Genomic DNA, 19,210 nt, shown 5'->3' with positions numbered 1-19,210 from the left:
TAGTGAGAGGGCGCTGTCTCGTATCTTTGGCAGTGAACATCTTTGGACTCTGAACTCTTTCAAGTGGACCTGTCGTCGTTTTCCTAAGAGGAGAATGCGGCGAATGATTCGGCGACTGTCCATCTGGCGGATAAAATCAAGCGGAAAACACAAGACAAATGTCATGTTTTTGCACCCAAAAAGAAAACCCCAAAGAAAATGCTGGCAGAGAGACGCTGTGGGTGTGGAGATGATCCCCAAGATGATGACCACAAGACAGACAGCCAAGAGGCGGTGGATTGTGTGCTCCTCCTACGACTGCAGTATCTTCATTTGATTCAATCATCAATCATTTCGCATGCATACAAAGTGCTTGCTCTGCGAAACAGCAGTAAATATTCACTCAAACAATATATTGGGGCACAAGAAAATTTCGCAATTGGGTTTTCCTGCTTGCATAACTCTCTGAAAAACTGTGTGTGCCGCAAATAGAATTGGTTTTTTTCTATTTTTTGTTTTTGTTTGTTTTGGAACAAACATATGTGAACATACACACAAAACATTGGAGCCATGGACTCTCGACAATATTTTTGAAAATATTCACGTCTCATTATATTTGTAATTGTCGCTGCGAGAAATGCAAATGCGAGAAATTCGCACACATCAGAGACACCAGCATTGAACAAATATTAAATGATTCGCCTCCAAAAACAAACAAGCGGCTCCCCCAAACAAATACACAACGAAAATAATCCAACGATTCTCCGGACATTTGAATGATGGCATGACACTCACATTCAGGAGTGACTGACTGAATGAATGAAGGAATGAAAGATCAGAAAACTAAAACAAAAGATCTACAACCAACCATTGTACATATGTGTACATATGTATGTTCATATGTTGACATCTAATTGTCGGGCCTGGATCTTCGGCAACTGTTCAAATACCCACGTTTCCACACCCACATATTTCGAACATATTCATTGTATTCATGCTCGTGTTATTCGTATGATCGTTGAGTACTCAAGTGTTGGGTGAGTTTTTGGGGAAGCAAACACAAGCCACAAATGAATGCGCGGGGATCAATAATCCTCTGAAGACAGTTCGTTGTACCTATGAGATCATCTGTTGACATTCAGTAGATCATCTCAAGATAATAAGCAGAACAAAGATCATTAGGAGATTCGTGTATCAGTAAATCTTCATTAGATCTCCAATAGATCATGTATACGCCATGTTGTTTTTGTTTGGACTGTAATTATAAACATTTTTGCTGTGTATTTATTTGTTTGTGTAGCCGCTTGTTTGTTTTTGAGGCGAGTCACTTAATATTTTTTCAACGCTGGTGTCTCTGATGTGTGTGCATTTTTCGAATGTCCAATATTCGCTTCAGCGTCTTCCTGGAGTCGTAACCATGCGTAGTAACTTGTAAATACAATAAGAAATAGGTCAAAGAATCTACTCCGCAAGGCATCTACTCCGTTAAGTCCCATGCTTCACCTCAAGCAGTGTTTCCGTTTTTGTCATTCATTCTGCGAGCCGCAGACTGCCGTGATAAAGGAAGCAATCGGAAAGAATTGGAAAGGAATTTGCAAGTGGGTTCAATATGTGTGAAAAGGATGCCCGATGCCAGACAGAACTTCAATAGCGACTGTTGCAGTGCATGAGTATGTTGGCGACCAATGGGGAGTAAAATTAATTAAGGAAGCGGGATAAAGGGCTTTCATGGCACCTTTTATCGGTCTACACCTAATTCCACATCCATACCACACCACACCACACCACACCCAATGCTAGAGTCACTGCCGCTGCTGCCGTTTCTGACGAATGTCTATAAATGTTTTCATGCCTAATTGATTTAACGTCTCTCGCTCTCGGACATCGAACGTTGGACATCGGACATTGCGTCCGAATATAGACATCGATCCATACCCGTTGCTGCTGCAGCAGCAGCACTCGTTAAAGCTCGACTAATTACGGATTTCTAATTTCGAAATGAATTTGTGCATAATATTTTAATGATTTCAACGGATTGCCGGCATATAAATCGTCATTAATCTTCCATTGAAAATGGGAGAAAGACGCGCGCGAATACTATTCTCAGATTCTCGGACGACGAAGTGCGTGGGTTGGGCTGTTGGGTTTCTTGTTCCTCTTCTGTCGGGGTTCTTTGGTGCTCTGAACATTGATTGATTTCACACGCCTCAGCTTTTCTCTGATTATTTTTAGCATGTATTTTCAGCGTGTGAAATGTGGAAGGGAAATTTGTTATTTTTAAGGCGCGGGGAGGACGACGAAGCGCCACGACACGACACGACACATTTTCCTCTCCAATGAACAATACACTTTCAAGGTCACTCATGGACTCTCTTCCTCTCTTCCTCTCTTTTGCAGAACAATCTTGTGCCCGAAGGGTGGAGGAGGAGGAGCTGTGCAGGCTGCCGCATTAGCGGCGGCGGCAGCGGTGCCGCATGGACCATGCCGTGAAGGCAACGCGTGGCCGCCCGCTCAACACGCTCCGCTTCGAGAACGATGAGCTCGAGTGCCTCTATCAGCGGTACACGCTCAAGCTGCAGCGCTTCTCGGTGCTCGGCGTCGTTGCGCTCGTTGTGGTGCTATGCGGAGTGATGGCGGCCCTCTCGCTGGCCTTCAACAATGCGGCCACCTTTCATGTAAATACTCACAAACAAAATTGACTTCGAATATAGTTTCCAGCATGCATTACACGGTTTAAACTATTCCCTGAAATCCCATGTCACACACAGAACATCTTCAATTCGATCGTTTGCTTGCTATTCGCCGTGGTGCTGATCCTCTTGCAATGTTCGGTGATCAAGGATCACCATTTGCCGACACTGTGCTACGGGATTCTACTCTTCACGGCCAGCATTTGTGTGGTGTCAATGCCGACGCTCGGCAGCGTCTTTCCGGTGGACACCAAGGAGGTTATGGCCGAGGGCGTCTGGCAGATTGTATTCGTCGTATTTCTGGCCTACGCCATGATGCCGCTGCAGATCTGGGAGGCTGTAGCCTTCGGCATCACCTTGCCCTCGGTGCACATCAGCCTCACCGTCTATAAGATTTTCACGGATGCCCTGCGATATCTGGAGTACAACCAGCTGATTGCGAATATTGTCATATTCATTGGCGTAAATGTGGCAGGGCTTGTGGTCAACATTATGATGGAGCGTGCCCAGCGAAGGACCTTCCTGGACACGCGCAACTGCATCGCATCTCGTCTGGAGATCCAGGACGAGAATGAGAAGCTCGAGCGGCTATTGCTTTCTGTCCTGCCCCAGCATGTGGCCATGCAGATGAAGAACGACATCCTCTCGCCGGTGGCCGGACAATTCCATCGCATCTACATCCAGAAGCATGAGAATGTCAGCATTCTCTTTGCGGATATTGTGGGCTTCACGGTCCTCTCGTCGCAGTGCAGTGCCCAGGAGTTGGTGCGGCTGCTCAACGAGCTATTTGGGCGATTCGATCAGTTGGCACATGTAAGTAGATGTCCGGGGGACTCCCACGGTAACTTAAAGAGAGCATAAATCAATCACAAGTATGATTAATTTCATGGGGTAACGAGTGCCGAATAGTTTGTATGCATTGAGTAATGGGATATTTATAGAATTAAAACTTACCCTTCCCCTATTGTTTCTAATCTTTTTATATGTATATTCCCTGCCCCTCCTTAGGATAATCATTGTCTGCGCATTAAGATCTTGGGCGATTGCTATTATTGTGTTTCGGGCTTGCCAGAGCCCCGGAAGGATCATGCAAAATGTGCAGTGGAAATGGGACTCGATATGATCGATGCCATTGCGTATGTACTTTTCGAATTAGCTTATGGGATTATGGCATAACCCTTTCCTTCCAGCACTGTTGTTGAGGCAACCGATGTTATACTCAATATGCGCGTGGGCATCCACACGGGCCGCGTGCTATGCGGCGTCTTGGGTCTCCGTAAGTGGCAGTTCGATGTGTGGTCGAACGATGTGACCCTGGCAAATCACATGGAATCGGGCGGTGAACCGGGACGAGTGCATGTCACACGCGCCACCCTTGATTCGCTTTCGGGCGAGTACGAAGTGGAGGCCGGACATGGCGATGAGCGATCCTCGTATCTGCGCGATCATGGAGTGGATACGTTCTTTATAGTGCCACCACCGCATCGTCGCAAGGTAGTTGGAGTGTCTTTTCCTTCCCTTAAGTATGGATATCATTCCTCGTTTTTGTCTGTCTTTTGCAGCCCCTCATGCTCAACACTCTGGGCGTACGCTCGGCGATTGGGAGCAGGCGCAAGCTGTCATTCCGGAATGTCTCGAATGTGGTCATGCAACTGCTGCACACGATTAAGTTCTCGGAGCCAGTGCCCTTCTCGAATATTGCAACCGGGTCGTTTCCGTCGGCGGCCAATGCTTTGGTCGGCGGTGCCGGTGTGGGTCTGGGCGTTGGTCTGAGCGTGGCACGTGGCAGCACCTGTGAGGCAAGCAGCGGAGGCAGTGTGCAGGCCGTATCGGAGAAGGGTTCACGCAAGGTAGGTTTCACTTTCTTTCGGATGGAGTGGATTGAATCGTTGAGAAGTTCCAGTAGATCGACTTTATGTTTCGGTTGAATTTCTGTTTCTGTTGCCGTAGCTCCTGCATGTCCGTGGGCCGTGGGATCGTGGGGTTGGGGTCTTATGATTTTCCTGTCGCTTGATGTACAATTTATAATTTCTGTACCGAGTGTCCTGTTGTTCCTCCTTCTCCCCGAAAAGAGTTGTCGATTCAAGTCGATGGGTAGTGTCCGAAGGTCGCTTGCTGTGTAAAACTGCGATTCCTTTTGATTTTCGTTCTTTGATTTCTTTCCTTTCGTTTACTTTCAGGATGCGGTAAGTTTTGCCTTTCGCCCAAAACAAAAGAAAATATAGTTTAAAGTAGTATTCGCCCCCTCTGTAAGGATCTCCTCGCCCGTTGAACCCTCCATTGATTTCCCTCTCCTTCCTTATTTTTCCGAGTAACTTTTCCGTTTGTTCCGTTTGTGTGTGGGCCCTTTTTTGTTTGTTTTGGTTTCGTAGTGGCAATATATTATCCATTAAATTGTATATCTGATGTAAATCTATCGTATATCGTATAACTAAACAATTAGATAAATAATTAATAGTGATGTGGATGCTGGTGTCTACTACTAACAACAATTGCGTGGCATACAGATCGAGTGTATGTTTTGTATTGTACTTATATTTGAGCAAAACGTTTCGTTGCGTCGATGTTGTGTGTAGTTTTGATTGTAGAATATGAAATATAACGTGTATATTTGTGGGACATCAAAATTGGTTAGATATTTCTTCATTGAATACACACACGAATACAGACACGCACACTACACGCACTACTCCGGAGCTGAAATCAGAAAAGAGATCTCCACCCGAGGGGATCTTCAGGGAATTATGTTTTCTTTTAGTTTTTCAGATCCTTCAAGAGTTTTCTAAGCCTTATGCTATCAAAGATTATAGTAAATAGAGGTGGGAAAACACCTTACTCCCTCGTTGTCTTCGTCTCATTATCTTCCATTATCGTTGTGGAAAATCATATTCGTTTAGCTCTGAGTTTGCTATAATCTTTGATACTGTATTCTATGCTCATTCTACATCTTACTGCTAATTAATCTATCAGTGACCTATCAGCATTTCTTACAGCTGTGTTCAATGAAATAGTAGTGCCGCACCTCACCACTTTCAAAACTATTTTTAAGACATTTTCAATCATCCAAATTAAACAAGTGATACCTTTTTAGAAAGCTTAGAATGTACACATTACGAACCAGAAGAAATTTTGGATTAATTGCATTCCATCTTCTTGATTTACATGACTTTACAAAAATACCCATAAAAACTGCTGTTCAATGAAATAGTAGTGCATTTTTTGAAAATCGAAAAAAAATCCGAAACTTAAGTTAATACCTATCTCTCATATGCTACATGTTTCTTGAGGTTTAATATTTAGTTTTTTAATAATTTTGATTTAGTTACTTCCTTACTCCCGCCTGGAAGGAATTAATAAAGTCCTGCCCAAGCTCCAATAGGATTTTAGCCAATCCTTTTTCAACCACTGGCTCTAACCTTACTCTGGATGCCGGAATAGCATTTATTATAATGCATTTGGCATTTCCCCATAAGATTTTGATAACATTCAGATCCAGGGACTGATTTGAACATCGAAAAACGCCGATCTTTTCAGATGAAACCCAATTTCCCCACCCAGTTGGCGAGCTTTCTTGAGTATTTAGGATCATTATCTTGTTGAAAGCTCCTTTTCAAAGATTTTTTTCAACTGGAATATGAATGTAATGTATGAAAAAGCATGCTGGCCCACACAATTTTGTAAAATGCTCCAACTAGGAGGCTAGGAAGTACCACTGCATGTGGACTGGAGCTCATAAGGATCAGCCCAACATGCCCAATACCGTTTTTTTCAAGAATTTGAACACTAATCTGATGTCTGTGAACGCCAAACCTATTCTTTTTGTTATTTCTTACCATATTATACAACTTTACACTCATCAGTCAAAAGTATTTTTTTGTCACTCCGACACAGCTCAGCCACACGCGTTCTTGCAAACTTTAGCTGTATACCCCTATACTCTCAGAGACAAACGCGTAGCTTTCTGGGACTTCTTGCAATTAAATAATATGAAGTCATTCGTCAACGAGCTGTCATAACACTTACAGTGTGATATAAAATTGTTTTCATAATTTTTGAGGATATTGAAGACCTAGACCTTGCCTTCGACCATCTTCGACCATCTACTAAAGGACAATTTTTTCGCATAAAAAATCATTTTTCCGGGTGCTTTTTTTAGTTTAAACTATTAAATATAGCAGTAAAAGCACATTCAAATTAGTTTTGAATTCCATTATACCTCCTGATTTTAGTTTTTAGTCTAATTCTAAAGTCTCCCATATTGGAAAGTTCAATGATTACTTCTACGCTCCAAAAACAAAAGTACCGCTATATTCAAACATTTCTTTCATCAAAATATTCAATATATAAACTAAGCTTACTGATGGTAACTCTTTTGAATTGATTTAATATGTTTTTTAATTTTTTTTTAATACTTGCACCCAGCACTACTATTTTATTGAACAGCAGTTTTCATGGGTATTTTTCTAAATTCATGTAAAACAAGAAGACGGAATACAAATGGAATAAGATTTCATCGAGTTTATAATGCTTACATTCCAATCTTTTCAAAAAGGTATAAATTGTTTAATTTGAAAGACTGGAAGGGTCTCAAAAATAGTTGTGAAAGTGATGGGGTGCGGCACTACTATTTCATTGAACACAACTGTATGTTTCGTTAAGATAATGTTTTCCTTATACTTTGCGCCTCGTCCCCTTTCGTTCTCTTTTTCCACCTATTTCTCTTTCTCTTAATCTATTAATCTGTATTTCTGGCCATAATTTATGCTTAAAAACTACTCCTATGATAAGCAATATTATCTCTCTTTTTCTATCAATTATATACATAAATATTTTAGATGTGTTACGAATCTATTTTGAAAATTCCTGTGTACTTCTCTGATCTCTGATTTAGGTAATCCGTCTGCAGAAAATCTTGCATGCCACCCCGCCACCGCACGCTCATGGCATGTCACCCATGGGCTATGGTAGCGTGGTCGGCAGTGGTGGTGTCGGTATTGACGGTGGCAGTGTCGGCTGTGGCAGTGGCAGTGGCTGCGGTGGGGGTGGCAGTGTCCAAGTGACCGTAGGCACTGATCCCAACTCAACAGCGAGTACGATTAGTCGCATTCATAGGCACAATCACAAGAACAATAAAGTGAGCAGAGCAGCAACCTAAAACAAAACAATCTATAATTTTGTTCATTCGTTCAGTCGTTCGTTCAACCGTTCAATCGTTCAATTGTTCAATTGTTCAATCGTTCGTTCAACATTCCGGTTCATGTTTCGTTCAATTGTGTTGTACCACGTTTCGTTCATTCTACGTCTACGTCTTCGTTCCTTCGAATATGTGTGTCGTTTCATGTTGCAACCACTCATTTCAGTACAGTTGTGGTCCGAATTCTCAAAGTTATGTGTATGCTTAACGATATGCATGACAATTAATACTAAAAGTTAACAGAAATAAAATATTTAAAAAAGAATACAAAACAGTTGAGTTTTTACAATTTTCTTAAAAGCAAAAATTCTAAAAAAATACCACTCTTCGTTAAGTTATTTTTGAATCCAACAATTTTTTAATACTTTGAAAATTTTCAAAAACGAATTATTCTTCAAAACTACTAAAAAATACTCTTCGTTAAGTTTTTGATATTTAGAAATACTTCGGAAATTTAAATGTTCTTAAAAACTCTTCAACCTCTGGCCACAACTGTATGCAAGTGTCGTTTTTGCATTCGTTAAGTTATCGCTTTTGCTTTCGTTAAGTTGTGTGCATCTGCGCGGGCGGGGCGTGGGGCCTTCATGCAACGCTCGTTTCGTTTCGTCAAGCCTCTGATCATTCGACATACAGCGTGCATGTTATTTGCTATTTTTTCTTGACGTTCGTTCAGTCTCGTAAAGCTCTCTGCCTCTCACTCTCACTCTCACTCACACTCATACTATGTCTCTGTCATACATGGAGCATGCTTACTGCAATCGTTCGTGTCGTGTGGTTCCCAGTAGCCTGCCCAGTAATCCAGTATCAAAAATCGGCTCGCAGTAAACCTCCTACCCGGAACCGCATGCCGTAGCATCTCTAGCATCTAGCATTTAGCATTTAGCCGCCCCATTTCGTAGCATTTAGCATAGTACATAAGTAGAACAAAAATCTATTTATCTCTCTAAAAATTCAGCCAGCAATCAGCAGTCAGCCAGCGACCAGAAAACGAAAACCCATCCGGGAACAGTAACTACAACTAACCGAAATACCATTTTCTTCCTTCCTTCTTCCCATTTGCTCCTGCCTGTTGCATACAAAAACAAAAAACCAATTTACAAACACACACAGTCACAGTCCAAGGTGGCCGACAAGTTCAAGCGACCTTTCCGCAAACGGCATTCCGTGGCAGCCCATCATCAGCCCACGAATCGAGTGAATCGCTTCCTCTCGCAGGCGATCAACGCCCGGTCCGTGGACTGCGACAAGTCGGAGCATGTGGATCGATTGACGTTGCGATTCCGCCAGAGCGACATGGAGCGCGAGTATCACAAGGATTTCGATTTGGGTTTTACCACCGCCATGGGATGTTCCCTGCTGTTGCTGATACTCGGTGCGGCGCTGCAGGTGACAGCCCTGCCACGGACACTCATCCTGTTGCTGCTCTTCCTCACGGCCTTCATTTGGGTGAGTGCCATTCTGATGTTGCTGCTGGCAGTGCGCCTCAAGTGGATCATTTGGGATATTTCGGAGAGCTTCAGTCTGCGTATGGCCATTACCATATTTACAATCATTTTGATTTATTCGGTGGGACAAGTGAATGTGGTAAGTATTTGAAATACTCCCTTTATCGATGAAATGTAATTAAAATGAATGTTTTTCTTTATAGTTCACTTGCGTCACGGATCATCCCTGCTCGGGCAACACCACGGCCAATGCCTGGTCGTCGAGTCGCCAATTGGATCCGCATTTTTTCTCATATCCCAGCGATGCCCATCGCAAGTGCTCGCTGCCACAGTACGTGTCATTGTCAGCGGCATTCGCCTTCCTCTCAGTCTCAGTGTTCCTCAGGTAAGAGGCGAAATGGAGGCACCAAAGGAGACCACCTAAATGTTGACACACTTTTCTATTGCCACACAGATTGCCCATCATATTCAAGTCGCTACTGGTGCTGGGTATGGGCACCATTTATGGTTTGTTCATTGAACTGTCGCACCAGAACATCTTCGAGTGCTACGACCATCGGGTGAAGTAGGTCACTTTATTTTTGGTCACTAATCGAATTGATCCACACACACACACTCACACATAACACACACGCTCTGTGCTTGCAGCGCCTCGATTCCGCTTCATTTGATCTCATTGGCGCGCATTGTCATCTTTATGATTGCCATTTTGGTGCATGGCCGCCTGGTTGAGGGCACCGCCCGTCTGGATTTTCTCTGGCAACTGCAGGCCTCACAGGAAAAGAAGGAAATGGATGTGCTGCAGGAGTCGAACAAGCGCATTCTGCACAATTTGCTGCCCGCTCATGTGGCTGCACATTTTCTCGATGCACAATTTCGCAACAATATGGTAAGCGCTGCCCACCTACTGACCCACTCGTTGAAGCACTCTCTTTTAACCACTGTTTGTGTCACCTTTCCTTCCGCAGGAGCTTTACCATCAGAGCTACGCCAAGGTGGGCGTCATATTTGCCAGTGTTCCGAACTTTAACGAGTTCTACACCGAAATGGATGGCTCCGATCAGGGGCTAGAGTGTCTGCGTTTGCTCAACGAAATCATTGCCGACTTTGATGAGCTGCTGAAGGAGGATCGCTTCCGTGGCATCGACAAGATCAAGACCGTTGGCAGCACCTACATGGCCGTGGTGGGTCTTATACCCGAGTACAAGATCCAGCCCAACGACCCCAATTCGGTGCGTCGCCACATGACCGCTTTGACGGAATACGTGAAGGCCATGCGGCTGTCGCTGCAGGAGATCAACAGTCACTCGTACAATAATTTTATGCTTCGAGTGGGTGAGTAGTCATGGCCACAGATAGAGACCTCTTTTAACATATTAAATTTATGCAATCTCTTGTCTGGCTTTCTTCCTTGATAGGCATCAATATAGGACCCGTGGTGGCGGGCGTAATTGGTGCCCGAAAGCCCCAATATGACATCTGGGGCAATACGGTGAATGTGGCCAGCCGCATGGACTCCACGGGTGTGCCCGGTTATTCCCAGGTCACCCAGGAGGTGGTCGATAGTCTGGTGGGATCACACTTTGAGTTTCGGTAAGAGAATTGAGATAAAACCAAGTGCAGCCTTTTGCTAATCTCTCGTTCCACACAGATGTCGTGGGACCATTAAAGTGAAGGGCAAGGGCGACATGGTCACATATTTTCTGTGCGACAACAGTAGTAAATCTCTGAACGGAGAGGTACGGAATGCCATGTCCCTGCCGCAGAGCATGCACGGCCCCGACTACTACATGAAGGCCTCACAATTCCCGGATAATCGCGTCAATACGGACACCTACAGCAAAAAGGAGAACGGCCATTTATACACTGCGGTGGGCGGCGGCGAGGAGCAGCAACTGCTGTTGCAGCATCAGCACAAGCAGCTGGATCCAGTGCCGCTGCCAATGCCACTGGCCCTGCCCGCTCCACCACCGCCGCACCATCTGCACCAGCAGCAGCAGCAGCGTCTCAACAGTAAGCTGCAAAAGCAGCCAAACTTTATGGCCAATGGGGGACTGCCGAATATTCGCGAGAACGGCCACAATGGGGAGCACCAACATTACATGGTGGGGGCCTCAACGACGGCGACGACGACGACAACAACACCGTCATCTGCTGCTGTCCCTCTACCCCTGGCTGTGGCAGCCCAGAACCAGCACCAGATCCTACTCCAGCACCAGATCCAGCACCAGCACCAGCTACAGCTCCAGCACCAGCCCATTCCTTCGGTAATGTTGCGCGAATTTAATATCATTGAGAATCCGAATCCCGGTGGCAGGCATCCGCATCCCCAGCATCAGCATCAGCAGCAGCTGATGGAGCAGCTACCGCCGCAGCTGCTTGCCCAGCGGCCACAGCATCATGGCAGCCTGAGCATGGATGTAGCTGGAGTGCTCGGTGGTGGCGGTGGCGGTGGCGGCGACTGCTTCATGATGCCGCGGCGTGATCGTGATCGCGAACGAGATCGTGATCAGCTTCAGCTGCGCACATATGCGCCGCCGCCCAGCATGGCGTTGCCCTTTAACCAGCATGGCCATCATCCAATGCATCATCTCCATTCGAATCCGCATCAGAATCAGCATCAGCCATCGTCAGCCACCAGCCTGGGGTATGGCCACTGCCGTGAAAGCGAGCCGCTATTGCATGCCAGCAGCATCGCGCCGGTAGCCAAGGTGAGTGATGAAGATGAAGATGAAGACGATGACGATGATGACGTTGCCGTTCACATCGATGTTGTTGAAATGGAGAGGCTCTGGGGCAAGGAGATTTTGCTATGAATAAACCAGAGCTAACCTCCAGTGTAAACTAAAGATGTAGCCTCCAAGTACCTGCCCATCCCCATCCCCATCCCCATACCCATACCCATCCTCCATTTGTAACTAACTTTTAAACGGAACAAACTTGTGTGAAGAATATGGGACTAAAACTAAATGTCGCAGAGCAATTCTGTGACAGATTCAGCTGAGATTTATATATGTAGGTTTAAGGCTTAAGCTTCAGCTTATGGCTCTTGGATACCTTGATTCAATTGCAAGGAAATCAAAGCAAAGAACGATTAGTTTGTATTTTGTTAAAGCAATTGTAGATAAAATATCCATTCTTATGTTTTAACGCACAAAATTCTTTCAATTGTCGAGCACTTATACTTTTTTATTTTGCTTAAGGGGCTATCAAAGTTTAATTGAAATTTAGGCATTGAAAACAGAAGGAAAGTCCATGGGTAATCCCATTTGTGGTACCTTTATCCGATCAATATCTATCTATTTACCTGTGGCTTGCTGATGATCCTTTGATCTCCTGTGCACCTCCCCCTTACTCCCTCCTTTGCACTCAATTCTAATGCTCTCAATGTGATATCTGATGAATCTCTCTCTCCAAATGTGTGTCTAACTCTCTTTCTCTCTGTGTTCCACTCTTCGCATGCCACACACACACACACACACACACACACACGCACATCTCTGTCTCGCTCGCTCATCTCTCCGCTTGCCACATTCACCACAAAAACACACACACACAAACACATACCGACTAATCCCATTAGATCATGCCCATGCAGCATGCGCCAATGTACGAGCCACCACGTTACACTTCTCCCAACACCGTGTTGTCACAGCATCCGCATCCGCAGCAGCAACAGCAGCAGCAGCAGCAGTCGCTTCCTGCGCCCCAGCAGCAGCAGTTGTACGGACACCAAATGATGCAACAGCAGCAGCAGTATGCCATGTACTCGCAACAGTTGCCCATGGCGGTGCCAGTGCCGCTGCCGCCGAAGCCCACGCTGCGGACATACATGAAGCCGCTGCCCAAGCTGCCGCCAGAGTTGGATGAAAGCCGTGACATGTCCTCAACGGATGACCTTAGCTCTCGGCCACATTCCCCGTCTATGAGCAGCTCCGATGAGAGCTACTCGAAGACAACGGAGGGCGAAGGCGAGGGCGATGAGGACTCGCCCAGGATCAATGGCAGCCATCACCATCAACAGCTGCATCGGAACGGCCATCCCGTGGGCTACAATCTGCCGGGCATCGGCGGAGGAGTGGGAGGAGGACTTGTGAACCCTCTACAGTGGCTGTACCCATGCGAAATTCAAGTGGATCCCACCTCGCCGGTCGTGGACATGACCCAGCTGCAGGACTTTGAGCTTAGCTCCACCACCGAGAGCCAGGGCCAGCACACGACCAGCAATGCGACGAGCAATACCCAGAACAAGGGCGACAGTTGCAACAGTTTTGATTACCAAAAAGCAGGAGGATCCACCCAGGTGGGGCAGACTACAGCAGCAGCAGCTGCAGCAGCCACAACCAAATCCCCCTTCGAAAGAGAGCTGCAGCGATTGCTCAATGAATCCTCAAGGACACGCTGCCTGGCAGCAGCCAACGCCACAGAGCTGTCCACCAATGGAAAGCAAATGAGCTATTCCGTGAGCAACAGCAAGTTGGCTGGAACGCAGGCAGGAGCGGGAGCGTTAGCCGGCACAGCAGGCAATGGCAGCAGCGGTGGCAGTGGCAGCAGCAATGGTAATCTCAGCGGTGGCAGCAACTCGAATGGCAGCGGCAACAACAATCATCAGAACAATCGCGACCGAGAGCAGCAGGAGCACGAGCTGATGGGCAGACTGCCGGCCAGCAGCAGCTTCATGATCGCCAAGCATCCGGTGGGCCTGGAGGCCATCAAGGAGATAACGCGCAACAAGAATCCCTCGGAATCGAGTCAAATGTGAGTGTTCCATAGCCCCACCACCACCACCCAAAACACTCATTTCCATGTCCATAAGAGAGGTATGCGGTGTGCGGTAAAATACATTCATTTGGTTGCTGGTTTAGTTGTCTGTTTTATTCTTTTGATTTATTTCAGTTTGAGAACTGTTTAAATTTATTTATTTGCCAATCATTTGTGCAGGCAAACTTCGGACACGGAATCCTGCGAGATTCTACACGAGAATCGCAATCAATTGCATGCCCTGTCGCATCCCAATCAGATGATGGAGCAGCAGCAGTCGCAACAGTCGCAACAGCCGCAGCGGGCACATCGCCAACGGCCACGCTCCAAGGAGCTGCAATACAGCCACGAGAGTCTGGATGGTCTGCAGGAGCAACAGCAGCAACAGCAGCAGCAGAGGCACCCGCGCTACCATCACCATCACCATCATCACCACCATCATCATCAGCAGAGACAGCAACTCCAGCAGCAGCAGCAGCAGCAACAGCAGCGGTACAACCATGTGCAGGAGCAGGAGGAGCGTGACGATACAGAGGATAACCTGGCCGACGAGGAGTTCGAAGACGATGAAGTGGGTCGGGATGTGCGACAAAAGCGCCTGCTCCAAGCCCCAGGCGAGAAGCAGAAGCAAACAAATGGGGATAGCGACGACGATGATGATGATGACGATGAGGAGGAGCATGAGCATGAGCAGAAGGAGCAAAACAATATGCCACCGATGACAAACGGCGGTGGTGGCTGTTCTGGTGGCCTGCGCACCGGCGGCCTGGAATCGAATGTGATAAACGATGAGCTGAAATATGGGGCAGCACATCTCAACCATCAGTCGATGGACTCCAATCCATTGGAGAGCCAATCGGAATGGTCCGACGATGATTGCCGCGAAGAGGCCACAGGTAAACAGGTTTTTTCCTTAGGTTCCTAAATATGTCTAAAATCTCATTTCTGTTGCAGGTGGTGCCGAGTCCACTGGCTATATTACGGATGAGCCTGGACTGGAGAACATCTCGCTGTTGAATGAGGCCGGTCTCACCGACGCAGAGGGAGCACTCTCGGATGTCAATTCGCTGTACAATGCCCCCGATGTGGATGACACCTCAGTGTCGAGTCGCGCCAGCTCAAGGTTGCTCAGCCTGGATTCGCTGAGTGGCCTGTACGATTGTGATCTGGACTCGAAGCATGAGCTGGCCATTGTAAATGCCTCGCACAAGATAACCAGCAAATTTGGACCTCCACCATCGCCGGCACAACATCAACAGTCGCAGCAGCAGCAGCAGCATCAGCAATCGCAGTCTCAGTCTTTGGTTACGGCTTCGTCTTTGGTTTCGGTTCAGGTTCCAACTCAGGCACAGGCACAGGCACAAGCCCATTCAAAATCGCAATCGCAATCAGCGGAAGAGCTAAGGGAATAGAATGTAATGAAGGGGGAACAGCACTCAAAACGTTGTTATTGCTATAAAATGCAAAATGGTGTCTATTAAAAGTTAAACAATAAGCGACAGAAAACACCCAAAACTAAAGAGAAACATAAACCTATACGTAGAACTAGAAGACACAAAAGAACAGATAAAGTTAAAGATATATATTTATGTACGGTAGAAGACAGAGCAGAACGAGAGAACGGGAGGAGTCAATTCTCTACCCTTTTGGCACACAAACACCCACACCCACACCCACACTAGATATTATATATAGTATATACAGGAAATATCTATATTATAATTATTATTCGACTATTAAGATGCATATAGTCATACGGCCCCAGTTAAAAAAGAGTTCCAGTTACTATGCTCCCTCGAAACAAAAATGAACTTGAAAAAACAAAACATGATATTCACATGGAATCAAAAAATAGGATAAATACACACACATATATACTCCGATATATACCATGATATGATATGCATTCATTTAGTGCGCTTAGAAAACACAACCCCTATCCCCCTGTTATTTATGTAAGCAGATAAGCATACTATTTATGTATATGTACTACCCCCGAAGAAAAACTGCATGCATGACACACATACATCCGCGTAAATGTTGTACATAAAAGAAGAACGCAAGAAATGATATATGTTATTTATATATAAATATAAATTTTAAATGATATTAAGAGGGCTACAATGTCTATAGACTGCGGCACACCACACATTGAACTGAATGAAAAATTGATTTAAGTCGAAGAAATTAAATTTAATAATATCTAAAACCCTTATTATATGCAATATGTATATGAAAAAGAAAGCTTATATATGTATGCATCCCGAAACTCTTCGAGGACAGGGCATACAAAAATCATACGTAAAAAAGTGCTTTGCTTTGATTTGATTTTGAATTAATTGACTTTGTTCTTCTCCCCTACCATCCATCGCAAAGCGTAGGGTCCTGTGCCATCATCTCTATTGTGTATATGTTCTATCCGTTGCTTAATGATCCTTAGTTTGTAAGTGCTGGAAAATGGAGGCGACTAAAAGTCGGTATCCCCCCATTCCACCCTGCACAATTGTCAGAATTTCATTTGCTACAAAAAATAAGAAATAAAATAAAAAACTACATGCGTTAATCGCTTTAGGATCTGATCTGTATATAGTATATGATGAAATATATATTCAATTAAAATTATTACTAGAACTCTAAGAGAACAAAATGTAGGTCCTTGAAAATAAAATCTCGTACAACTGTGCAAACGATAAATACGAAGAAAAACAAAACAAAACAACAAATATTAAAGCAAATAAATCAATATTTTGTGTGTGAAATTTATAGAGAGTGCTAGCTTTAGGAGCGCCAACAAAACAAATATTATTAACAGAGAAGGAAAGCAATAGCCACAGCAAAAGCGAAAACAGAAAACCAAAACAGAACTTTGAAGAACAATTGCAAACAGCCCACAGAGTAATAATTTGTCTTATGCAAATATTAAACACATAAAATATAATGGCAAAAATGGAAAACTCAAATGAATATCTATATATATATATACATATATACATATGTATGTACATATGTGTCCCCAGAGAGAGAGAGAGATACATATACAAGGAAGAGCTGAAGGATATGCAAGTACTATATTTATTTTTGTGTACCAAAAGAAAATGAATGAGGACGGACATTCTACATTCGAAATAAAACAAATACTATATCTACACAAAATGGAGAAGAGAGAGATCTGCAAATGGTAACCGTATGTAATACTATATGGGGCTGACACGCAGACAACCTAACTTTTAAGGAGAACACAAACAGAGAACAAACAGCAACAGAATGAACCCTACTAACAAATAAATAAAAATGGCAGCATATCAAATATGTCAACAACAAAATATATATATTATACAAAAACAATAAGTGCAACAAAAGAAAAGTTTTACTGGGAACATTCAGAGGGTTCCAAACAAATATATTCCAGGCCATAACTTAAAGGTAATGTATTTACCTGCTTATCCTCATCGTATGTTTTCTAAAATTCCTACGGCTAATGGAAAAATTCTTGAACTAGAGTTGTATTTGCCTGTGCAATAATGCACAACAAAGGCCTAGAGCAGTAAAAGGTTTAGTTTCAATTAGCCAGACAATTTGGATAATTTATTTGATGAGTAAAGGCAACAGCTCTGAAGAACTTAGGCCTTACATTAGTATATTTTTGGGTTCAAGTACCCCAGTGACACACCTTCCAGCGTCTTTCTGCGGAACAGAGCGCAATTATTATTTAACCATTAAGTAACACCAACAAAATGCCAAATAAAAAAGCAAGATAACATTATGTATTCAGAGAGTATTCTCGCGGATCCAACGGGCTGATAAGGAGATAAATATCAGCATCAGAATGGTTTAAATTCAAAGAATTCCAAGATTATTCCACTTTATTTGTGTATATCCAATTTTGTGTGCTCATTTCTTTTAGTAAAAAAGATTATTCACATCGTAGACCTCATTGGCGCTGCACAGGTTCTTGTATTGGGGATTGGTGCCAGTGGTACATTTGGAGGCAGGTGCATTGGGGCACGAACTGTACATCTTGATGCCGAGGACATTGGTGGCCGCATAGTTGCAGGCCATGAGGAAGGCCTTGTACGACTGTCCCGCCACAGTGTACGTGGACACGGCACATCCCACCTCCGTATTGCGATCGGCCACAAGGACGGTGAAGTGACCAATGGCCGGTCCCTGGTAGTTCGTGGGATAGGCATCGATGTAGGCCTGCTTCGTGTTCACAGCCTCACCGTACCACATGTCCACGCCCCACTCCACATAGTGCTTGATGTCCAGCGGCTCGTACCAGCCCATCCAGGCGAGGTTCTGGCCGGACCAGTCGAAGGCATCGGTGTTGTGGCAGCCATCGTGCTTCATCTGGCAGCTCTTGACGTTGAGGGAGGCCAGGTAGGCCAGTTCGTCGTTCCACTTGATGGTAGCCATGCGACAGGCGGCGCTCAGATTGGCATTCAAACCCCCAGCAATGTCGTTGCGGTACGTATTCGTCCTGGCCACAATGGCGGCCTTCTGGTCATCGGTGAGGGTCAGCAGGGTGGCGTCCGTGGGGCAACTAGAGTCCCAGGCCCCATTATTGTCGCAGCCAAGATTCTTTGTGCCGCCGCAGCTTTTCTTGCAGTAGTCCGTGGCCGAGGCAATGTCCAGGGCCAGGGCCAAGAACACAATGATCAGGATGTTGCGCATTTCTATTCCCACTCTTGAGTGCTGGAGATTCTGAGCGGGTTCCGGGCTTTTATGGGGAAACTGTTTTGTGCCCAGTGTTGTTATCATCAACATTTGACTAAATATTTACCAACAGTAGATACTCGTACCAGTACGTATACGTATCACTCAGCACCCACAATGTTGGTGATAAAATACTCGTATGTGTGTTCTACGTCATGATGATAAAAAAAAACCCCCAGAGAATACAAAGTGTGAGCATGGACAAGAGACGCACTCTTCAGTTCTTCAAATGAGATTGCCATGGAATGGGAATTATGTGGAAAACTCCTTCAATAATTCCATGGAACAAAGGAGTTATCGTTCACAAAGGTAACTTATGTGTTCATATTGATAAATGACAGTAAAAATCATCTGAAGCTGTTTGTACGCTTCCTTTCTATGGAAATAATTGCATTAATCTTTTAAAAATTCTATTATACATATTA

General features: G+C 44.8%; 2 protein-coding genes across 12 annotated transcripts in view; one reads left to right on the top strand and one right to left on the bottom strand.

Annotated features, from left to right (window-relative positions):
- LOC117903881 (Ca(2+)/calmodulin-responsive adenylate cyclase) overlaps window positions 1-16,598 on the top strand; it is a 41,339-nt gene extending 24,741 nt beyond the window's left edge. The window contains exons 1-18 of one of the 11 annotated variants that reach the window (XM_034816372.1): window positions 2,454-2,654; window positions 2,748-3,482; window positions 3,678-3,805; window positions 3,860-4,163; window positions 4,232-4,519; window positions 4,850-4,855; window positions 7,561-7,803; window positions 8,974-9,447; window positions 9,512-9,693; window positions 9,763-9,873; window positions 9,957-10,197; window positions 10,277-10,643; window positions 10,727-10,901; window positions 10,960-12,019; window positions 12,892-14,066; window positions 14,250-14,346; window positions 14,533-14,965; window positions 15,024-16,598. In XM_034816372.1, coding sequence (XP_034672263.1) covers window positions 2,454-2,654; window positions 2,748-3,482; window positions 3,678-3,805; window positions 3,860-4,163; window positions 4,232-4,519; window positions 4,850-4,855; window positions 7,561-7,803; window positions 8,974-9,447; window positions 9,512-9,693; window positions 9,763-9,873; window positions 9,957-10,197; window positions 10,277-10,643; window positions 10,727-10,901; window positions 10,960-12,019; window positions 12,892-14,066; window positions 14,250-14,346; window positions 14,533-14,965; window positions 15,024-15,481 — 6,678 coding nt within the window. In that variant the 3' untranslated portion in view covers window positions 15,482-16,598. Of the gene's footprint in view, window positions 1-2,376; window positions 2,655-2,747; window positions 3,483-3,677; window positions 3,806-3,859; window positions 4,164-4,231; window positions 4,520-4,849; window positions 4,856-7,560; window positions 7,804-8,973; window positions 9,448-9,511; window positions 9,694-9,762; window positions 9,874-9,956; window positions 10,198-10,276; window positions 10,644-10,726; window positions 10,902-10,959; window positions 12,020-12,891; window positions 14,067-14,249; window positions 14,966-15,023 lie in introns of those variants that run through there. The other 10 variants (XM_034816370.1, XM_034816377.1, XM_034816376.1 and 7 more) reach the window with 10 other exon arrangements.
- A 1,356-nt stretch (window positions 16,599-17,954) lies between these two features.
- LOC117903895 (antigen 5 like allergen Cul n 1-like) lies at window positions 17,955-18,773 on the bottom strand. The gene has a single exon (XM_034816398.1). It carries the CDS (start codon window positions 18,741-18,743, stop codon window positions 17,970-17,972), a length of 774 nt encoding a protein of 257 aa, XP_034672289.1. The 5' UTR covers window positions 18,744-18,773; the 3' UTR covers window positions 17,955-17,969.
- Window positions 18,774-19,210: the final 437 nt, after the last annotated feature.

Source organism: Drosophila subobscura, chromosome A, assembly GCF_008121235.1.
Source record: "Drosophila subobscura isolate 14011-0131.10 chromosome A, UCBerk_Dsub_1.0, whole genome shotgun sequence".
NCBI lineage: Eukaryota > Metazoa > Arthropoda > Insecta > Diptera > Drosophilidae > Drosophila > Drosophila subobscura.
The sequence above is the reverse complement of the archived record's forward strand: the minus strand, read 5'-3'. Positions and strand labels throughout refer to the sequence as shown.